We start from the raw sequence: 20,558 nt of genomic DNA on the forward strand, positions 1-20,558 counted from the left end.
ATATATATGTATGTATATATATGTATGTATACATCGAGGAACCTCCGAACCGATGGCAGAATCCAGGTTTTAATGAAAGCTACATACAAGGTCCAAGTATCTGAAAACAGAGCAAAGTCCAGAGGGCATTTGTCACATTAAGCAATTCCAAGTCATATTTTAAATTACTCCTAGTCCCACATTGTCTTTCACCCAATACCTGCTAATGCTCTTTTTATTTTTTAATGTATTGGGTATTTTTTATTTTCCTCTCATTTCCATTTTTCCTCCAAATATTTCTGCAGCTCTCTCCTTCCTGCTTCCTCCTTGCTGTGGTGGCTGGGATGCTTCTCCCATGATTTTTTGAATCTAGACTGGGCTGTTCTCTGTGTTAAACCAATCAATTACGACCTTCTCTTAACAGGTGTGTATGTAAAATATTTATTAAGAATAAAAAAAATTAACTGTCTTTCTTTTGGAGGGGTCGATGAGAGTTTGGGTAATAGGGGGAGAGGGTTTTATTCTACAACCTGCCTTTCAACATGGTATACTTTGGACTGGCCATAAAGTCTGCCACAGCCAACTTCTAAGTGAGAAGTTGTAACAGTATGACTACACTGCCCCTTTATTTACTAGCCAACTTACAGTTTTTGTAAAAGAGTATGGGAAACTCGTCATTTCTATCTAATTCTCATTGTATATATAGTCCACATAAACCCTCTAGATATTTTGATATTTACCCTGAGTTAGAATAAGTAATGAGGTAAAAATACGGTTTATTTAGAGCTTCTGCAGGATATTAAATGTAGAAAGTTCTACTGAGGGAGAGCTTCTTAGTTTGAGCCTAATGTTCCTTTTTCTACTCTGCAAAGAGCTGAAGGTCACTGAAAATGGTGCCTTTTTTACACATAGAATATTTTGTGGTGCTGTTGTTTTCTTGTCTCCATTTGTCAAGGCACATGTTTTGCCCTCAGTGTTGTAGTATATAGTTTTAAAAAGTAGAAAGGCCTCTTCATAAATGTGTTAAATATGAGGGCTTAATTTCATTTCATGCCTTTGATGGTGGGAATTTTTTCACTCCTTTCATTTCTTACTGGCATTTTTATTTAACATCTTCATTTAGTATATTTTGCCACCACTGCAGCAATTTTCAGTGTTCAGATTTGGGAGGGCTTAAGAGACCTGTAGTGTCCTTTTTTCTCTGCAGGACAGTGAGCGCTTGTTTACTGTAGAATTACAACTTTCATTGAGTTGATGTCAGTAAAATTTTTTAGGAAGAAAATAATGTAATTGTAATCTCATGTCATGACTACAGCCCTTAGCCACATTCTCCCTCTCCTACCAGCAGTCTAGAGACTTGGACTTGGTTGCACCTTTCCTTTCAATAGTTATTTTCAGTAGGGTGTTGAAGAGGGTAGTGGGCAAAGTCCTGCTTGAGCAGACACTGGTGATGGGCTCCCAGGCTTGGTGGTGGCTCGCTTTCCACACTGCAGTAAAACCACAAGAGGGCATCTTTGGCTCTGGGATTAATAATTCATCTGTCTTCTCTGACCTGTGACCTTTTTCTCTCCTTTCTCTTACCTTTTCCCCGGTAGTGTGAAGTGAGGGGGGCCTTCTCCCTCCTTCCTCCTCCCTCTGTGATCCACCTTCCTTTTTACCCTGCCCTGCGGCGGCTCCGCCCCTTACCTTCATGGACGACTCAGAGGTGGAGTCGACCGCCAGCATCTTGGCCTCTGTGAAGGAACAGGAGGCCCAGTTTGAGAAGCTGACCCGGGCGCTGGAGGAGGAACGGCGCCACGTCTCGGCGCAACTGGAACGCGTCCGGGTCTCACCACAAGATGCCAACCCACTCATGGCCAACGGCACCCTCACCCGCCGGCATCAGGTAACCCCTCTCTCCATCAGACCTGCAGGTAGGACTTCGGCATGGTCTTAGAGAGGCTGTGATCCTTCTGGGGAAACTGCTTTCCATGGTGATGGGCTGCGCAGAGCCCATGCTTTATGACGAACCTTTACAACGGTAATAAATACTGATTAGGAGATAAGAAATATTACTGCTGTGTTGAGCTGGGCAGACTTTTCTCTAGAAGCGTCCATATAACTTCCTGTTTTGCTAGAGTGGGGTTTCTGGGTTGGGATGCAGTTCTGGTAATGGTAGCTTATATAGCTTGCAGCTGTATTTAGTTACTTCTGTTGTGTCCCTCCCCAACCCCACCCCCACGCCCCATTGCCATCAGAAATTCAGGAAAGTAAATGCCTGCTTAGTGGTTGGGGTGTTGGGCACCTTGCACTCTCAATTTAAGTTCAGTCTCCCTCAGGGAACAGTCTGTATTCAGGTGTGGCAGTGTCCATAAATCGTGTACTCCTCCTCCATATTGTCCTGTGTGCTGTTTTTATTGGCTGTGCAAATCATATCTCGGAGGAAGGGGTCATTGTTAATTCTGTTGGTTAGAGTTGGAGAGGGAGCATCATGCTGCTTTTAACCCAGATAACCACAGGAGCCAGTGGTCTCTGGGTTGGCTGACTGTGATGTGACTTGGGAAAGTTGGTGTTAGAAATGAGAAGTATCGTGTGTTTCCTATGGTTTCTCTAGTCAGACTTCACTATGATGTCATCTGTCTGAGGTTTGTGTGTGTGTGTGTGTGTGTGTGTGTGTGTGTGTGTGTGTGTGTGTATGTGAATGTGGTAGGAGGCATTGCCCCATAGACTGCGTCTTAAGAGATGAGATCTTTGGTGGAAACTAAGAACAGTGCTCATGTTTCATTAGTCCTTTTCACTGATTACAATTATTTTTTAAGACAGAAGGTCCCTCATACTGAAGAACTTGAGTGAGAGGACAGAGCTCCAGTTGGAGGATGATGAGGAGTTGGGAGGCAGTATGTTTGTAATGTTCCTAGGACTTTTATAGGAACCAGAATTAGGGTTAGGGATAACAAGTATATATTGAAAGAGGAGAACAGAACTGTTCAGGCTTGGAGATGATGGGGGAATTCCAGGCTTTAGTACATGGTTTCCCTCTCTATCTCTCTTTTTTAACTTCTGCTCAGCAATGAAACCACACCCTTCCTTCTTCCTGAAAGTAATGTTTAACTTCCTCTCCCTGCTGCCTTACCCTCTCTATGTAATAGGGTGGGGAAGAGTCTCCCAAGGTGGCTGGATCTCACTGTATTCTGTTGAAAGAGAGTCATATGTATTTTTACATAGTATAATGTCAATTTTACTTCTCGCTGTTCAAGACAGAACAACTTAAGGGTGACATTTTTTAAATGTGTTTTGCGACTCTAATAATTGGTGGTGAGGATGTTAAAATCTGTTGACTTGAGGGGAGTTGGGGTACTTGTTTTTTTCCTGCTTGGAAAGGGAGCCTCATCTCTTGCTTCTTTTAAAAGCTGCTTGGTATGGGAGTTTCCTTTGGTAGCAGAGCATGAAGATGTGTGGAACAATAAAGCAGGCTTTGGAAACCCCCCAACCTAGCCTTTCCAACTTATATTCTTACGGCTTTCCAAAATGGTTGTGTTTTGGGAAACTTACCTGAGTCTCTGCTATTTACTCAACAAGGAGTTTTTAAGTGCCTGTTATGTGCCAGGCACTGTTCAAGGCACTAGGGATATGTTATTGAGCAAAACTTAACCCCCACCCCCACCCTCATGGAGCTTACATTCTTATGTTCCAGAGACCCAGTCTGCTGATTCCAATTTTAAGGAAAATGCTCAGACTAAGGAGTGATTTTTTTTTTCCCCCCATAATGAGTACTGACAGAATGACTCCAGGCCACAGATACAAATATCTTCTTGAAAGCCCTTTTCCTGTTTGGAAAAAAGATCATTTGTGTTTGATAGAGCAAAGGAAGGCCACAAAATGAATTGTCTTCTTGTGGGCTATGTTTCAGAACGGTCGGTTTGTGGGCGATGGTGACCTTGAGCGACAGAAATTTTCAGATCTGAAACTCAACGGACCCCAGGTAATTCTTTTGGCTCAAGGTTTGGGTTGCTTCTTTTGTATCTTCTATAAGAGCATATTAGTGTCTTGTAAAGTGCCTGGCACATTGTAAGCACTGATTTATTTAGGAAAGTAAAAGAGTAGAGCTTCAAAATATATATGTAGTTTTGTTGTGGAATGAATTTTAATGATCATTGATCCAGTATTTGATCCTTCAGTTACTGTATCCCTTTTCTGGAATGGGTATACATCTACTTTGAGGAAAAGCCTACTGAAAATCTGGCTGGTCTTGAGCCTTAGGCTGTATCTGGAGAGTAACCTAGAGCTAGTCAGAAGATGGCTCTTACTGGGATTTTCTGATTCATCTTATAAGTTCTTTATTGGGTGAGTATTTTTGAAGGATCATGCAGATATAGATGTAGCTACAGTTAACAGTTCATATTTACTTAGATAACCAGAACTAGGAAGTTAAAACTGCTGTCTCTGTCACTTGGGCGTTGATGTGGCTATAGTTAACTCAGTTCAAATTTGTTAGAACTGGGAGATTATATCCTCTGCCCTTTTGTATAAGTTCAAAAGATGGGGACAGCCACCCCTCCAAAAAGTCTTGGGGCCCATGGAAGATACACGAGCAGTCTTTGTCCTCAGGGAATCAATGCTTTTCACTTGGTCGAATTGTTAACATATAGGGCTTAATAGTACCTTTTCCCTTTTCCGTATAGGATCACAGTCACCTTCTCTATAGCACCATCCCCAGGATGCAGGAGCCAGGGCAGATTGTGGAGACCTACACGGAAGAAGACCCTGAGGGAGCCATGTCTGTTGTCTCCGTGGAGACCTCAGATGATGGAACCACTCGTCGCACAGAGACCACAGTAAGCTAAGGCTTATATAAGGCCTGGGATGATGGAGGAGGTCTTCCTATGATCTCTATTAGGGGAGAGATTAAGCACTTAATTAAGGTGGATGAAGGGCCACTGATCTATAGCAAAAGCATAAAGAAAGTGATCTTTGTCCAGACAGAGAAGATAGAAGAGATGTGGGAAAATCTAATGGAATGGGGGAGAGAGACAGTATATCAAGGTCTATAGTAGCTTCCCTTACAGGCCTAGTTATTGCCAGGACAATTTTCCTGCCTGGAGACCTCCTTAGAAGATGGAGAGAAGGGGTAGATAGTAGGTTGTGAGGCATTTCTAAGTAAAGTGAGCTGGAGGTAGGGGTTTGTTTCTTTTTCTTAGAGTGGTCTAGAATTTAAGCTTATATTGTTCATTAATTTTTCTTTTCTCTTTTCTTTAAGGTCAAGAAAGTAGTGAAGACCGTGACAACACGGACAGTACAGCCAGTCCCTGTGGGACCAGACGGGCTGCCTATAGATGCCTCATCAGTTTCTAACAACTATATCCAGACTCTGGGTCGTGACTTCCGTAAGAATGGCAATGGGGGACCTGGTCCCTACGTGGGGCAAGCAGGCACTGCTACCCTTCCTAGGAACTTCCACTACCCTCCTGATGGATATAGCCGCCACTATGAAGATGGTTATCCAAGCAGCAGTGACAACTATGGCAGTCTGTCCCGGGTGACCCGCATTGAGGAGCGGTATAGGCCCAGCATGGAAGGTTACCGGGCACCTAGTAGACAGGATGTCTATGGGCCACAGCCCCAGGTTCGGGTAGGTGGGAGCAGTGTGGATCTGCATCGCTTTCACCCAGAGCCTTATGGTCTAGAGGATGACCAGCGTAGCATGGGCTACGATGACCTGGATTATGGCATGATGTCCGATTATGGCACTGCCCGTCGAACTGGGACACCCTCTGACCCTCGCCGACGCCTCAGGTAGGCAAGAAAACGGGTCTTTTCAAGGTAGTGGAAAGGGGTAGTTCTTTCTCCTCCTAAATGCTTTTTGGGATCAGAGACACTTAAGGCCCCCCTCCTTTGCCTGTTTTTTTTTGTTTGTTTGTTTGTTTTTGTTTTTTTTGGTGGAAGGCCACCCTGTTCTTCCCTTTTCTAATTTTACTAAGCATCGACTTGCTTTTTTGTCTCCTTTTTCCTTAGAAAAATCATGTTCTTATTATAGAAAACAACTTGTGATGGTTATTGGTCTCTGTCCTGAAGAATGTGGGCTTTGCTTCTTGCCAAGAGTTTCTGTTATTTCTGCCTAAGTCTGACCCCCTTTTGGTGCTAGGGAGCATTGCAGCGGAGCCTGGTGCCGGGGGCTATGGAATGCTCATTGTTCCTGTGAACTCCTTTAGCTTCTGGTTTGGTATTAAGACAGAGAGTTAAGGGTTTTAGGCTTTCAGGGCCAGAATAGACAGTTACAAGAACCCTCCCTGTGGTGGTTTTAATCTCAAGTTAAAAACAAACCTTGATCTCACAGAAGCCCTGGCACTTTACACCTGGGTTCTTACATTTGATTATAAAGTGAAATGGGGGTGGCATCCTTAGACAGTTGTATATTATTTACGCTCTGAGAGGTCACTAAGAAGCTGTCTAGTCTGATTGTCCTGCTCATCCCTGGGGATTCTTTGGTGATGCAAAATGGGAGTGATTGATGTTTTGACTGGTAGGTGGTTTGCCTTGAGAGAATACTTGAGAAAGGGGGTTGGCAAATCTTATCTGTAAATGACCAGATAGAACTATTTAGCCTTTGCAGGTCACATTTCATTTTTGTTGTATGTTGTTGTCATGTGTTCTTTTTACAATCTTTTAAAAATATACAAACCATTCTTAGTTCTGGGGCTGTACAAAAATAGGGTTGGCTCATGGGCTGCCAACCCTGCTTTAGAATAAATCAGAGACTGTGTTTTCCAGTCAAAGAGAAGTAATAAGAAATAAGGAAGATTTATGAATGTCTTGGTGGTAAGGATAGCCAGCATCTGTTGCCAAATTTCTGTATGAGGTCATGACCTTCTAAAACAAAAGCATTGGTGCTCATTTTCCTCATATTAAGTAGGTTGGTTAACAGTGACTGGGTTGGGCCCAGGGGTATAGGCCCCATTATCTAAGCTTGAGTCACTCACCTTTCAGGTAACTTTTAGACAGCTAATCCAACTCCCATGTGACTCACCTTTTATTCTTGGGGGTGGGGGTAAGGCACCAGACCTCAGCTGGTACAGCTTGGAGCAGTGGTAGATAATAGCTATCATCTAAGTGGTCTGTCCAGGGTGTTGGCTCCTTCTGCTTATTGACAAGTCTGCCTTTTCTGACTTCCTCATTAGTAAAGTGATTGGACCTAGGTGGGTGTGGGTGGCCAGGTCATTCTCTGCTGTCCCTAGCCGCGGCAGTTGACATAGAGAGGGTTTTGGGCCAAGTTCTTGGGTTTATTCCAGGGTGGCACTGAACTTGGAAACCTGCTTGACTAGCAGGAACATTTGTAGCTTCCTGTTCGGGGCCTAGGAGAGTAATACAAGGTCAAATGAAAATAGTAAAGCAGAATGATTAGTGGAAAAAGCACTGAACCAGAAGACCTTAGTTCTGGTTGTGCCTTTGCCACTAGCTCTGTACCTTCAAGCAAGTCATTTAATCTTTCTGGGCACAGCTTCGTTATTTGTAAAATAAAAGAATGTCATGATCCACTGCTTGTAAAAGAAGGAAATACTTCTTGAGTGGCCAAAATCTTGGTTATTGTAATTGCTTATATTAAAATAATAATAAAAGTAAAACATGTTAGTGCATTTCCTTCGAGTTCTTTTTCTGTGCATGTAAACATACTGACTTTATTTTCTCCTACGAAAATGGAATCTTACATAGTAATTAGTATCCTGCTTTCAAAATTTAGCTGTATAACCTATTCATTTGTTTCAATGGTATTAAAAACTAGTGATTTTTACTAAATGCTTTGTCCATCTAAATCACTGTCAAGAGTGGTTGATATTGACAGCTATGGGGCAAGCCCTCTGCTTAGGATAACCTTGAGGGTTTGCTGACAGTGGGAGTGGTTTTGTGGGACAAAAAAGGAGCTCGTTTGGAGAGTTCCACACAATAGATTCTCCTCTCTCCTGTGGGAGCCGCAGAGCAAGATGAGCTCACAGATAATGGGTCTCTTCCTTCCTGGTGGTTATGAATAAATAATAGTGTGACAGACTCACCCTCTAGTGGTTGTTGGTAGTACTGAAATAGGAATAATCTTTACCTTCAATTGCGTCGTCTCTTCCTTTTCTCAGTGACTGGGTATCCCAGTATGGTAGTGGTCGGTCTCTATTTTGACAGAATTGGAGGTATTGTCTTTAGAAGTTGGAGGCTAGAAATCACGTCTCCAACATATTTATTGAGTAAAATTAATGTTCAGGCTTATATACCTCATCAGTACTAAAGCCGAATCCTTGTATGGTGTAGCAAGAAGTCCTGTACCATGTTTACTAATCACCTCCTCTTCTATGATTTCCAAAATAGGATAAGGAGAGCCTGAAATGTAAAGTGTGTTTAAGGGTCTTATCCTACCAGCTGTTTCCTCTGTGTAAATGTCTCATGTCCTGTTTAGCTAAGGGCTTATAAGAACTGCTCTCAGACATTGTTTGCTGACTCCTGTGGCGTTGAATCAGTTGCTTTGGTTAACTGCTGTCTGAAGGTTTATTTCAATCTTTATCCAGAGGTTAACAGCTGTCAGGTACCATTCATTACTAAGCAGGGTTCGGTTCTGTGTGTGTGTGTGTGTGTGTGTGTGTGTGATTACCATCTCTGAGTGCTTGTTACTCTCCTCTGGGCTAGTAAACTTCACAGCAGGGAGAGGGTAGTTTTAATTTAATGGCAGATGCCTTTAAAATTATTACCTCATTAAGAAAAATTGATTATTTATGTAAATGAGAGAAGATCTAATGTAATAAAAATGGGGTTACTCTTACCTTAAAGATGAGAGGATAATGGGAGCTCTTTGAGAAACCAGACTTGACAGCTTTGATGTATTCTTCTTTCCTCTCGGTTCTTCCAACACTGTAGGAGCTATGAAGACATGATTGGTGAGGAGGTGCCATCAGACCAGTACTATTGGGCTCCTTTGGCCCAGCATGAACGGGGAAGTTTAGCAAGCTTGGATAGTCTGCGCAAGGGAGGGCCTCCACCCCCCAACTGGAGACAGCCAGAGCTGCCAGAGGTGATTGCCATGCTGGGCTTCCGCTTGGATGCTGTCAAATCCAATGCGGCTGCCTATCTGCAACATTTGTGCTATCGCAACGACAAGGTGAAGACTGATGTTCGGAAGCTCAAGGGCATCCCAGTACTGGTGGGATTGTTAGACCACCCCAAAAAGGAAGTGCACCTTGGAGCCTGTGGAGCACTCAAGAATATCTCTTTCGGGCGGGACCAGGATAACAAGATCGCCATAAAGAACTGTGATGGAGTTCCTGCCCTTGTGCGATTGCTCCGAAAGGCTCGCGATCTGGACCTCACTGAAGTCATTACTGGTGAGTTCTAGGCCCAAGGGAAGCTGCTAGAAAGTGGGGTCACTGTTACTTGTAGAGATGTTGAGAGCTGGAAGGATTTCTCGTCCTTTTCTTTTGATTAAGGTGGTGAACTGGTGGCCTTTGGGTCAGATTTCATGGGCTTGTTTGGATCATGCACAGTTTTCACAATTTTAAAGAATCAGTTGCTAATGTTTAAAATTCAGAAGATTTCACTTAAAATTCACAAATTTTTGGCTTCTATTAAAAATGTAAAAGGACTGGTAACAATGGATCCGTTTTGCTCCCTGACAGTAGTTGGTCTGAGCTGATGAGGCATGTGAACTCTGGTTTGCAATAATCCCCAACACATTCTGTTATGTCTGACCAACTACTGCCATATAGAAAGTGGTCACCCAAACATTGAAGCTGAGTGTCAATTGCCGTTTTTCTGTGTTCTTTCAGTTTCTTTAAATTATCTGCTTGTCCTGACTCACCTGCCTGGTGTATATAGATATTCGAGCTTGGTCCTTGCTTTAGAAGAGTGGTTTTTCAGGTTGCGGGGCGTGACCCTTTAGTGTGTATTGAACATAATTTTATGGATCACAGTCAGCATTAAAAAGAAAGAAAATGGCAATAATGATTGGTTCTCAGTTGGGGCAATCTCGACCCCTAGAGGATGTTTGCAATGTCTGGAGATGCTTTTGGTTGTCACAACTTGAGGAGAGAAAGAGGGAGTGCTACTGGCATCTGATGAGTAAAGGCCAGAGATACTGCTAAACATCTAACAATAGACAACACAGCTCCCCACAACAAAGAATTATCTAGCTCAAAAAGCCACTGGCGAAGAGGTTGAGAAACTCTGGTATATGTAGCTCAGAGAGCATTGCTTGTGTTGTTTTATGAAACTGTTTTCATGATATAGATGTTTGTATTGAGCCATAATATAAAATATATTTCTTAACTGTGGGTAACAGAAGCTTGAATGTCATTCATTACAAGGTATTTGGTCATTGAGGAAGACTGAGAAATGATGGAATAGGGATTCTCTTTGACATTCTTTGAATATATTATCTTGGGTACTAGAGAGCTATCTGACGATTTGTCTCTGCCAGGGACCCTGTGGAATCTCTCATCTCATGACTCAATCAAAATGGAGATTGTGGATCATGCGCTGCATGCCTTGACAGACGAAGTGATCATTCCGCATTCTGGTTGGGAGAGGGAACCTAATGAAGATTGTAAACCACGCCATATTGAGTGGGAGTCAGTGCTTACCAACACAGCTGGCTGCCTTAGGTAACATAGGACTTTGAGAGTATGAAGTTTGAATTTTTGAGAACTAACTTCAATTTCTTTAAAAAAAAAAAAAAAAAGTTAAAATTCTTTAGCCTACCATTCAGCCTTCATTCCTATCCATTGCATTCTATGACTCCAGCCTGTCTTTCTGCCTTGGTCACTGCTTCCTCATGTATGGCATACTCCTGCTATGTCAGTTTACCTGCTGTTGCCTATATATTTTCCTTGCTTCTATGCCTATTTGACTTTGTTCGTTTAATTTGGTGAACATTTATTCAACACCTCCCATAAGTAAGGCACTTGTCTAGTCCAGGGCTTGTGTCGGTGTTTGCATCCCTGCCCTCACTTATCTGTGTTTCAGGTCAGGCTGTGATCAGTGCAACAAAAAGAGTACAGAGTACTAGAAGGGTAGGAGGTAGCTGAGGAAGATCTTTCTGTCTGTAATGCCCTTCTCTCCTTATTCATCTTTTGGGGCTAAATTCAAGTACCTTTATTTCACAAAGGTTTTCCTGATTTTTTTCTTCTTAAGTCCTGTAATTGCTACAATATACTCTTTCTATCTTGGGGATATACTCCTTTATGCTCTGCCTTAGCCTTCATTTGTACTCGTAGGCAAAAAGTATCTATTCCATCTTGAATTGCTGTGGTTAATATATTTTATTTATGCCTTCCCTGTCCTCTGCCCCAGGCCTGGTTATAAATGTCCTGAAAACAGCGCCTGTCTTATTCAGCATTCAACTGGAGTGCCTTGCTTACAGTGTGTCTTCACTATTTGTAACAGTTAATTTTTTTTATTTTTTTTTTAAAGGGTAGTGAGGAGGCTTGTAGATGCTGAGGGATCTTAAAAGAGGATTTCTGGATTCGAGTCATCTTGACACTTCTCCCTTTCCCCTTAGGAATGTCAGCTCAGAGAGAAGTGAAGCTCGCCGGAAACTTCGAGAATGTGATGGTTTAGTGGATGCCCTCATTTTCATTGTTCAGGCTGAGATTGGGCAGAAGGATTCAGACAGCAAGGTTAGTTAATGGCTGAGTGAATTCTGTTCACAACAACCATGAGGTACCTGTAACGCCAGACCTATTATCTCAGGGTTTTAAATAACATTAGATACGTATACCCGCCCTTGCTCCCTCAAGTGGGTATTCACCTTACAGGAAAACTGTTTTCTTTAGAATTTCTTTCACCTGTATATTTTAAAGCTCCTTTGCTCTATTTCCAAGGTTGAACATTTTTCTAAGTAGAAGAAAATAAAAAACTTAGGACAGAGGCTCTACGTTTTATGTCATACACCAAATGGTGGCAGACACCTTCCATTAGCCTGAGGCTACAAGGATTTTGAGAAGCTTGGGGCACTTAGAGGCATTGTGAGAGTTGATGGGTTGGGCTATGCTTTTGAGGATCAGTAATAATATCTGAATCATGGAAGCCCGTAGTTGCTGGGACATCACTATAGGCATTCTCTTCTCTCATTGAGCCTTTTCTCTTATGTTTCCAAGCTTGTGGAGAACTGTGTTTGCCTTCTTCGCAACTTGTCGTATCAAGTTCACCGGGAGATCCCACAGGCAGAGCGTTACCAAGAGGCACCTCCCAATGTTGCCAACAGTACTGGGCCACATGCTGCCAGTTGCTTTGGGGCCAAGAAGGGCAAAGGTGAGTCTTAGTTCCTTGCTCCTTGCTCTTTAACATAGGACTGGGAAAGGAAGGAATACTTAGTTTTAGGTGCAAAATACTTGCCGAGCAGCATAGGAGTCTGCCTAGTCAAGGATGTCTTTTTGTTCTCTGCTGCTTCCTCTGTGTTGTGTGCTTTGTTCAAGGTGGTGGCAGTGGTGGTAGTGGTGGTGGTGGTGGTATTGGTACCAATGATTGGGGCTGTGAAGGATGAGAACTCAACTAATCTGGGGCCTTCTCCCCCATTCCTCCTTTGTGTTTCCTATGTTTTTCTTTTCCTCTCTGCTTTCCTGCTTATTTGCCCATGATCCTGTTGACACCTCTCTCCTGCATTTTTCCTCCTTCATTTCTCTGCTTTCCACCTTGGGTGACGCACTGGAAGATGAGTGGTTCTCCAGAGGTGAGTGGAATCTTTTAAGGCGCTTATCTACTTCTAATTTGCATGTTTTGTTTTTAGCTTCCCTAGTGTTTCCTTGCCTAACCCTTCCCTGTGGATGCATGTAGGAAAATTCAGTTGAGGAAGACCACTGAAACATGTTTAGCTCTTCTGAACTAATGGCTCATGGCATGCTATTCCTGGGCAGCAGCCCCAGTTGTCAGAACTCAGGGCAATAGCAACAGTGGTTAGCCTTATCTTACCGTTCTGCTGCCTGTTTTCTGTTCTTGTTTCTGTACAGCCCCCTGCTGGGACAAGCTGGGGGCCCAGTTGTTTTTTTTTTCTTTTTCCCCACTTGATGCATCTCTGATCCAAAGATTTTCACTGAAGAATAAAAAATGTACCAGGTGGACTTTTTCCTTTCGTAAAATTTTTACCCCTTCCTCCTTTTTTTAATTTCCAAAGGGAAGAAACCCACAGAAGATCCAGCAAACGATACAGTGGATTTCCCTAAAAGAACTAGTCCCGCTCGAGGTAAGTTATCTTTTTCTTTTCAGTCTCCAAGGGTCTCATAAACATAGTCCACAGATAAGTATTTGGTAGCCTAACAGTAGATTACACAACATGCTCACTGTTTTCTCTCTGATTTATGGATTTAAAGTGATGGTGAAAGTATTGGGAAGCTCTGGTATTACAGCAGTAACTTTCAAGGGACTGCTTGTAATGGCAACGGTTCACATTACTTGAGGATAGGATAAGGTTCTGATAGTAGCCCCAAGAACTATAGTGGCTATTAGGGTAACCGTGGTAGTCCCAAGAACTATAGTGGCTACTAGGGTAACCGTAGTTCTTGGGATTTAAACTTTACCTGTTACAAGAAGCCTCTTTATCACAGTTTGGGTCTTTATATTAATCCATACAGTGAGTCCAAAATTCCCAGGATATAAAAAGTTTGGATGTTGTTAAATCTGTGATAGGCCCTTTTTACTTAGTCACAGTAAAGGTCGGCAGAAGGACTCAGTTAAGTAAGAAATAATTCATTTGAGATGAGGAATCTTTAACCCTGAGTGCTCTCAATGAGCAAATGAATCACCTGAGTGTCAAGCGAGGCCAAGGTAAACTTTAGGAGAAAAGGGGCAAGGAGGAAGGATAGAGAAGAGTTGCATATGACGAGTTGATATCTGTTCTGCTTTTACCGTGGGTTAATATTGTTAAGGCATGGAGTCAAGTCTCTGAGTTTGCTCTTGGGTAAGTGGGAGAGTTTAGGGAACCTAATGGTCGAGAAGTGTAAACCCATCAATCCAGAGTACTAAGCCTGGATTTCAGCCAGCCACAGCCTGGTTTGTAAACACCGATTAGCATCCTTTGCTTTCTTGCCCTTTCTTGTGCAGGCTATGAGCTTTTATTTCAGCCAGAGGTGGTTCGGATATACATCTCACTCCTCAAGGAGAGCAAGACTCCTGCCATCCTAGAAGCCTCAGCTGGAGCTATCCAGAACTTGTGTGCTGGGCGCTGGACGGTGAGTACCTTTTTAGAAAATGGATTTGGAGGTGGGAGAATGTAGCTAACTAGTTTGCTGCCATTTGTAACCTGTTCCACCTCCATGTGCTACTTCTAGTATGGTCGATACATCCGCTCTGCTCTGCGTCAAGAGAAGGCTCTTTCGGCCATTGCTGACCTCCTGACCAGTGAACATGAGCGGGTAGTGAAAGCTGCATCTGGGGCACTGAGAAATCTGGCCGTGGATGCTCGCAACAAGGAATTAATTGGTAAGGAGCTGGGTGTTAACCATTGCATCAACACCTAATACAGAGAGAGCCTTTAACCCAGCTAGATAACTTATTGAAATGATTGAGAAGGTTATACAGTTGACCTTGAACAGTGCAGGGGTGGGGGCGGTTAGGAGCACTGACCCTCCACATAGTCAAATTCATGTATAACTTTTGACTCCCCAAAAGCTTAACTCTTAATAGTCTATTTTGGTCAGCAGTCTTGGTGATAGTGTTAGAAGTCGATTAACACATATTTAGTATATTAGATGTATTATATGCTATATTCACACAATGAAGTAAGCTAGAGAAAACAAAATGTTATTAAGAAAATCATTAAGGAAGAGAAAATACGCTTATGGTATTTATTTTTAAAAATGCACATATAAGTGGACCTGTATAGTTCAAACCTGTATTGTTCAAGGGTCAACCGTAGTTTAAATCGTTCTTGGAAAGACAAGACACAAGACAAGAAGTGATTTCCCTTCAAAAATAAAATAATGATAGCTACTATTTTTTAAGCATGTGCTTTGTTAGTAGGCCTTATTAAGCACTTCTGTATGTTCTCATTGTCACCACTTTACAAAGGTCCATTTTTTATAGAATAAGGAAACTCAGGGTCAAGTAAGCTATTTGCTCAGTTAATATAGTTCGAAGTAGCAGAGCCCAGTTTTTTGTCTTTCAAAATTTATAATAACTCAATTCTATTGAACTATTATTATATTAAATATACTGTTTTTATTAGAATATCTGAAAGGACTATCACATTGTTTCAATGTGACTGAAAAAGGAAAGAATAAATAAAGGAATAGGAAGTACAATAAGTTCATGGCATTCCAGGTCCTTTTCTCTTTGATATTATAATCCTATAGGAGAATGAAGTCGATTCACAGGGATAGTACCTGTTCTTTATATGATCAGTGCAGTTAAGAATAGTGTCAGGCTCCTCATAACCTGACTCAGCTTGTTCTCCCAGCACACGTTCCTTCTGTCTCACTGCTGTAGGTAAACATGCTATTCCTAACTTGGTGAAGAATCTACCAGGAGGGCAACAGAGCTCTTCTCAGAATTTCTCTGAGGACACCGTGGTCTCTATTTTGAATACCATCAATGAGGTTATTGCTGAGAACCTGGAGGCCGCCAAAAAGCTTCGAGAAACACAGGGTATCGAGAAGCTGGTGTTGATCAACAAATCAGGGTGAGCTTAACACTTAAAATTAAAACCGAAAGAATTTAATTATGAGAGGGGAGTTGCTGGGAAGGAGCTTTTCTCTTTTGTTTCTAAGGATATTTTCTCTTAATCACATGCAGGCTTTGCTTTCTTATCTGTTGTAATGTTGATCCATAATTCGACAACAGCCTTTTCCATCAAATATGTTTGTGTGTCACTGGGACTGAATATAGGACTTGGTGAATACTTGGTCTTGCCCATTTTGGCATTTACACTCTTAAGTTACTTATGTTAGAGAGAACAGGTTCTCGTCTTCTTCCCTGGTCTTAAATCCAAATTCCATATGGTGTTACTTTCCTCAAAAGGAACCGCTCAGAAAAAGAAGTTCGAGCAGCAGCACTTGTATTACAGACGATCTGGGGGTATAAGGAACTGCGGAAGCCACTGGAGAAAGAAGGGTGGAAGAAATCAGACTTTCAGGTGAGATGACTCTTGAGACCGAGACATTTACCTTTCCTCCCCTTGGTCTCAGGTAATGCTTCTGTCTTTGGTTTTTTCTGTTTCACTGTCATATTAAAGTCTACTTTTCACCTGTGTCTCTGGTAGTAAAGAAATTGTTTGATTTACTCTTCTCCCAAACTGAATGGTGCCCACAGTGCATTTGCTGCCAAAACAGCTCTAGTCTTCTTTGTCGTAGCATACTGTAAATGCTGGTGGCAGTGAAGGATGGTAGCCTTTTTGACTTTCCCCAAATCCGTCATAGCCCATTGATGAAGTTTGCTGTTTTCTCAGATTCTGTCTCCTGCTGATAGTATCGGTGTTTGGTACCTTTGTAATCTGTTCAGGAACACAGATAGAAGCCATAATATCCTAGTTTGTTTCACTACATAGGTATTTATTTAACCCTTACGATTACCATTTGGTAAGAGTCATATTTGGGAGCAGGGACCTAAAGGTTTGTGCCTGTTGTGCAACAAGATACCGCCCATATCTTATTATTATGACATTATTACATTTTATGTTTTCGCTTCCAGGTGAATCTAAACAATGCTTCTCGAAGCCAGAGCAGTCATTCATATGATGATAGCACACTCCCTCTCATTGACCGGAACCAGAAGTCAGGTGCAGTATCCGGGGGCATACCCCTCTGCTTTTGTTTCACCTCTGCTATTCGGTAGTGTACTTACTGTCTAAGAAGTAGCGTGTATATTTATTTCTGAGTGAGCTAGTCTTTGGTAGAGGGTAATAATACTTAACCTCAGGATTGAAGCTGGCAGAAAATAAAACAGCCACTGAGCCCGGGTGTGACCCCCTGTGTTTGCTTGTGGACTTAAAATGACTGGAAGGTGAACCCTAGTCTTATTTCCTCTATTTGAAATGTAATTGACATATAGACACTGTATAAATTTAGGGTGTACAACATGATTCGATATATGTATATATTGCAAAGTGATTATTTTTTTCCTTTTAAATTTCTATATAATACCAACTTATGCATGTTTACTGTTGAAAAATTAGAAAATACAGACAACCAGAAAAATAACAACAAAACTACTTATTTCTATCATCCAGAGACACCCACTACTATTTTAGGTTATGGCTTTTTAACTTTTTTTTTTTTACTTTACAATTTAATTTCTGTTGCTATTGGGAATGTGCTATTTCTTTTCAATACATTTTTAAAATCGTTGATGCCAATATATATATAGAAGAGTTGTCTGAACACTTTTGTCATGTGAGCAAATACATTTTTCCCCAAAAGGTGACATTTTATCATGAGGACACTTTCTTTTTCACTTAAGCATGTATTGTAATCCTATTTTCTTAATGACACTGGGCTTTTGCCTTGAGGAGGGTTCTTGAAATGGGGTCTAAGGATCCCCAAGTATGTCGGCATTTGTGCTGATGGTGCAAAACCGGTAGTGATGTTCCTGCTAAGGGCTGAGCACAAACCAGGCAGTGACCTCAAACCAGACTAGTCACTGCAGACTTCACTGCCACGTTCTCACAATGAAAAAAAGAGAACCCGTTTCACTTAAGAATGTGCTCGATGGAGCTGTGAAAATTATTAATTATATTGTTTCTACCTTGAGTACACATCTTTTTAATATCCTGTGCTGATGACGTAAGACGTACTCATGAAGCACTTCGCGGCATACCAAAGCGTGATGGTTGTCTTAAGGAAAATCAGTTTTGTCACTATTTATTTGGACTGGCCACTTTTTTTGTAGAACATCATTTTTACTTGAAAAAAACTACTTGAAAAAAGACAAACTATGGCTATTTGGACTTAGGTATTTGCAGACATTTCCTCAAAATTGAAAATAGTGAGCTTGTCACTTTGAGGAAAAATAACTGATTGTACTTGCTGCCTGAATTTTCGGGTGACAATTGTAATTTTGGAAGACTTGTATCTGTACTGGCAACATCCCAATATTTAAAAGACTTGAATGAAATCAGTGGTGATATTAATGAATGTGATTTAAACAGAGTATGAAGACATTAGTTTATATTCAGATTCCACATTGCTGCTAACCTTAAAGAAACTCTACTTGTCAAGTATTAGTGAACTATCAAAAAATATCCACAATTATCCGAAAAGACTATTAAAATTCTCCTTCCTTTTTTAACTTTTTATCTGTGTAAGCGTGGATTTTCTTTATCTATTTCAACCAAAATAACATCACAACAGATTGGATACAGAAGCAGATATGAGAATTCAGCTATCTTCTATTAAGCCAAACTTGAAAGAGATGTGAAAAATGTAAAACAATCCTTGTTTTAAAGAAGTTAATGGCGTTATTATTTCTATTGTTTTAGAGAGTTTTTTAAGAGTTTATTTGAGCCAAACTGACCACATATGCCAGGAGGCAAGATCTCAAATGCTCCTTTTAAAAGTGTTATTTATGTTAACGTAGAATAATTTCATTGTTACTTTTAAGTGAAATAAATAAATAGTTAAAATTTCTCAGTGGGATAACATTAATACATATAACCCACACCAATAAACATTCATTGGCTCCTCATAATTTTAAGACTGCAAAGGGGCCCCAAGACCAAATAATTTGAAAATGCTGGCTTAGAGAGAATGGTTTCTTATATTAGGAGTTGGAAAGTGATCTCTTTAAGTCCCATGAGGCTTTGATGAGGGTTCTTAGTAAAACTTAATGGGAGGAAGGGAGGACAGACCAGAGAGCAATTTTTATGATTATAGATTTTGAAGAGTTGGTTTTTGACCTGGATAACTTTCTTCATATATAGATAAGAAACCTGATCGGGAAGAAATTCAGATGAGCAATATGGGATCAAACACAAAATCATTAGGTAGGTGATGAATTCCAGCCTAAGGATATGGAATGATACTTCATTGGGATGAGGCGAGCTGTCAGGCTCTGCAGTTTTTTCTAGCACTCTCACCATTTACCACATTGGAAGAGCACTGGCTGGACGTTTCCATTTGGAAGGATGTGAGGAAATTTAGTAAAACTCAATTCATTCAGCTACTTTTTTTTTCACATTCTCACATACTCAGAAGTTAGAAAAAACAAATTTTATATGCCTTCCACATTACTACAGAATCATGTTTTGTGTCCCTAAAGTGTTACATCATAGCCTTTCATAGTCTGACCCCGGGCCCCTGTCTGTCTCCTTTCCACATACTCAGTTTCAGCCCACCCGATCTAACTTGCTTTTCTGTGTCTCGGTATTTTTCTGATTTTGCTCATTAGTACCCCTTACTGGAATGTTCTTCCTCATTTGCTTTTCTAAATTCTCTTCATCCGTAAAGGCTTAACTGAAGTCCCGTCTCCTTTTTAGGCCCTTCCTAACTTTGTGATATTCCTCACTCTCTCTTCTCATAATTCTATTACCTTTTATAGATAGATCTCTTCAGTTTAGCTTTATTAGCATACGTCATACTCTATGTATTCCATATATATTCTCAATTAGAGTCAAGTTCTTTTTAAGTCAGGGGCCACCAGAACTTAATGCCATTGTAGAACATTAGGCAAAGATCCGTTCCCAACAGAGGAACCTAATTCACACTTTGTTTAGTGTGTATTATACACTAGAGGAGAATATCATGTTTCTGTGTACTTTTTCACTAGATAGCAACTACTCTACACTGAATGAGAGAGGGGACCACAATAGAACACTGGATCGATCCGGGGATCTAGGTGAAATGGAGCCATTGAAGGGAACACCCCTGATGGTAAATTCTCTTTATGTACTATTGTCCTACGGCTGATTCTGTTTTGAAGCCTGCATGTTTTGTGAAATAGAGAAAAAGTAACCTAGTAATAGACAGCATCCTTTTCTGGTAAGGGCTTTCGGGGAAAGTAGGAGTTTTGACTCCTGTTTAGATTTCTTGGGCTGTTGTTCTGCGCTTGTCGAGGTGGGGGAAGGAAGACTATAAGTGTGTTACAGACGTGACTAGTGCTAATTGGTCTACTCTTACCCATTACTCTCTTCCTGTCCCGCCAGCATTTTCTCGAATATCTTGCCCTTCTCTCGCTATTATCTTGTTTTGTTTGAGTTCACAGATTTGGGGATTTTCCCTAGATCTGGCACATACTCACAAGGTTTCTGTTTCCTTACTCTCATACTAACAAATTGCATGTGTTCACAGCCGGACGAGGGGCAGGAATCTCTGGAGGAAGAGTTGGATATGTTGGTTTTGGATGAGGAGGGGGACCACGTGTCCTACTCCCCCATGGTATGTCCTCCAGCCACCCCCAAGATCATCATTGAGGAAGGAGGCCCCTGTGTGCCAGCAGTTTGCCAATCACGCTGATCTGATCAGGCCAGAGACACAAGTCTCAGCCACATGGTGCTTGGGGTGCGAGTCTGTGATTGTTACCTCCTCTGAGGCTGGGACGTGCTGCTGCTGATCTGATTCTCCATTGTGTGCTACTTCCCTGCCTCCAGATTTGTTAGCTGTCTTTGGGGCCTTTTTATTCCCAACCCTATTAACATCTTTCTCTTTTTT

At 41.5% G+C, this 20,558-nt stretch overlaps 1 protein-coding gene across 11 annotated transcripts in view; it reads left to right on the forward strand.

Annotated features, from left to right (window-relative positions):
• The window catches only part of CTNND1 (catenin delta 1), a 43,344-nt gene that overhangs the window by 19,970 nt on the left and 2,816 nt on the right, over positions 1-20,558 (forward strand). For 3 of the 11 annotated variants that reach the window (XM_036221167.1, XM_016159973.2, XM_016159975.2), the window contains 19 exons: positions 285-403; positions 1,575-1,864; positions 3,869-3,940; positions 4,641-4,793; positions 5,216-5,751; positions 8,851-9,314; positions 10,406-10,589; positions 11,486-11,603; positions 12,084-12,237; positions 12,638-12,655; positions 13,097-13,165; positions 14,023-14,150; positions 14,250-14,400; positions 15,406-15,598; positions 15,937-16,051; positions 16,606-16,693; positions 18,833-18,895; positions 19,678-19,781; positions 20,199-20,555. In XM_036221167.1, the coding sequence (XP_036077060.1) occupies positions 1,670-1,864; positions 3,869-3,940; positions 4,641-4,793; positions 5,216-5,751; positions 8,851-9,314; positions 10,406-10,589; positions 11,486-11,603; positions 12,084-12,237; positions 12,638-12,655; positions 13,097-13,165; positions 14,023-14,150; positions 14,250-14,400; positions 15,406-15,598; positions 15,937-16,051; positions 16,606-16,693; positions 18,833-18,895; positions 19,678-19,781; positions 20,199-20,363 (2,970 nt within the window). In that variant the 5' untranslated portion in view covers positions 285-403; positions 1,575-1,669 and the 3' untranslated portion in view covers positions 20,364-20,555. Of the gene's footprint in view, positions 1-284; positions 404-1,574; positions 1,865-3,868; positions 3,941-4,640; positions 4,794-5,215; positions 5,752-8,850; positions 9,315-10,405; positions 10,590-11,485; positions 11,604-12,083; positions 12,238-12,637; positions 12,656-13,096; positions 13,166-14,022; positions 14,151-14,249; positions 14,401-15,405; positions 15,599-15,936; positions 16,052-16,605; positions 16,694-18,832; positions 18,896-19,677; positions 19,782-20,198; positions 20,556-20,558 lie in introns of those variants that run through there. The other 8 variants (XM_016159987.2, XM_016159988.2, XM_016159985.2 and 5 more) reach the window with 7 other exon arrangements.

Source organism: Rousettus aegyptiacus, unplaced genomic scaffold, assembly GCF_014176215.1.
Source record: "Rousettus aegyptiacus isolate mRouAeg1 unplaced genomic scaffold, mRouAeg1.p scaffold_m13_p_5, whole genome shotgun sequence".
Classification (NCBI taxonomy): Eukaryota; Metazoa; Chordata; class Mammalia; order Chiroptera; family Pteropodidae; genus Rousettus; species Rousettus aegyptiacus.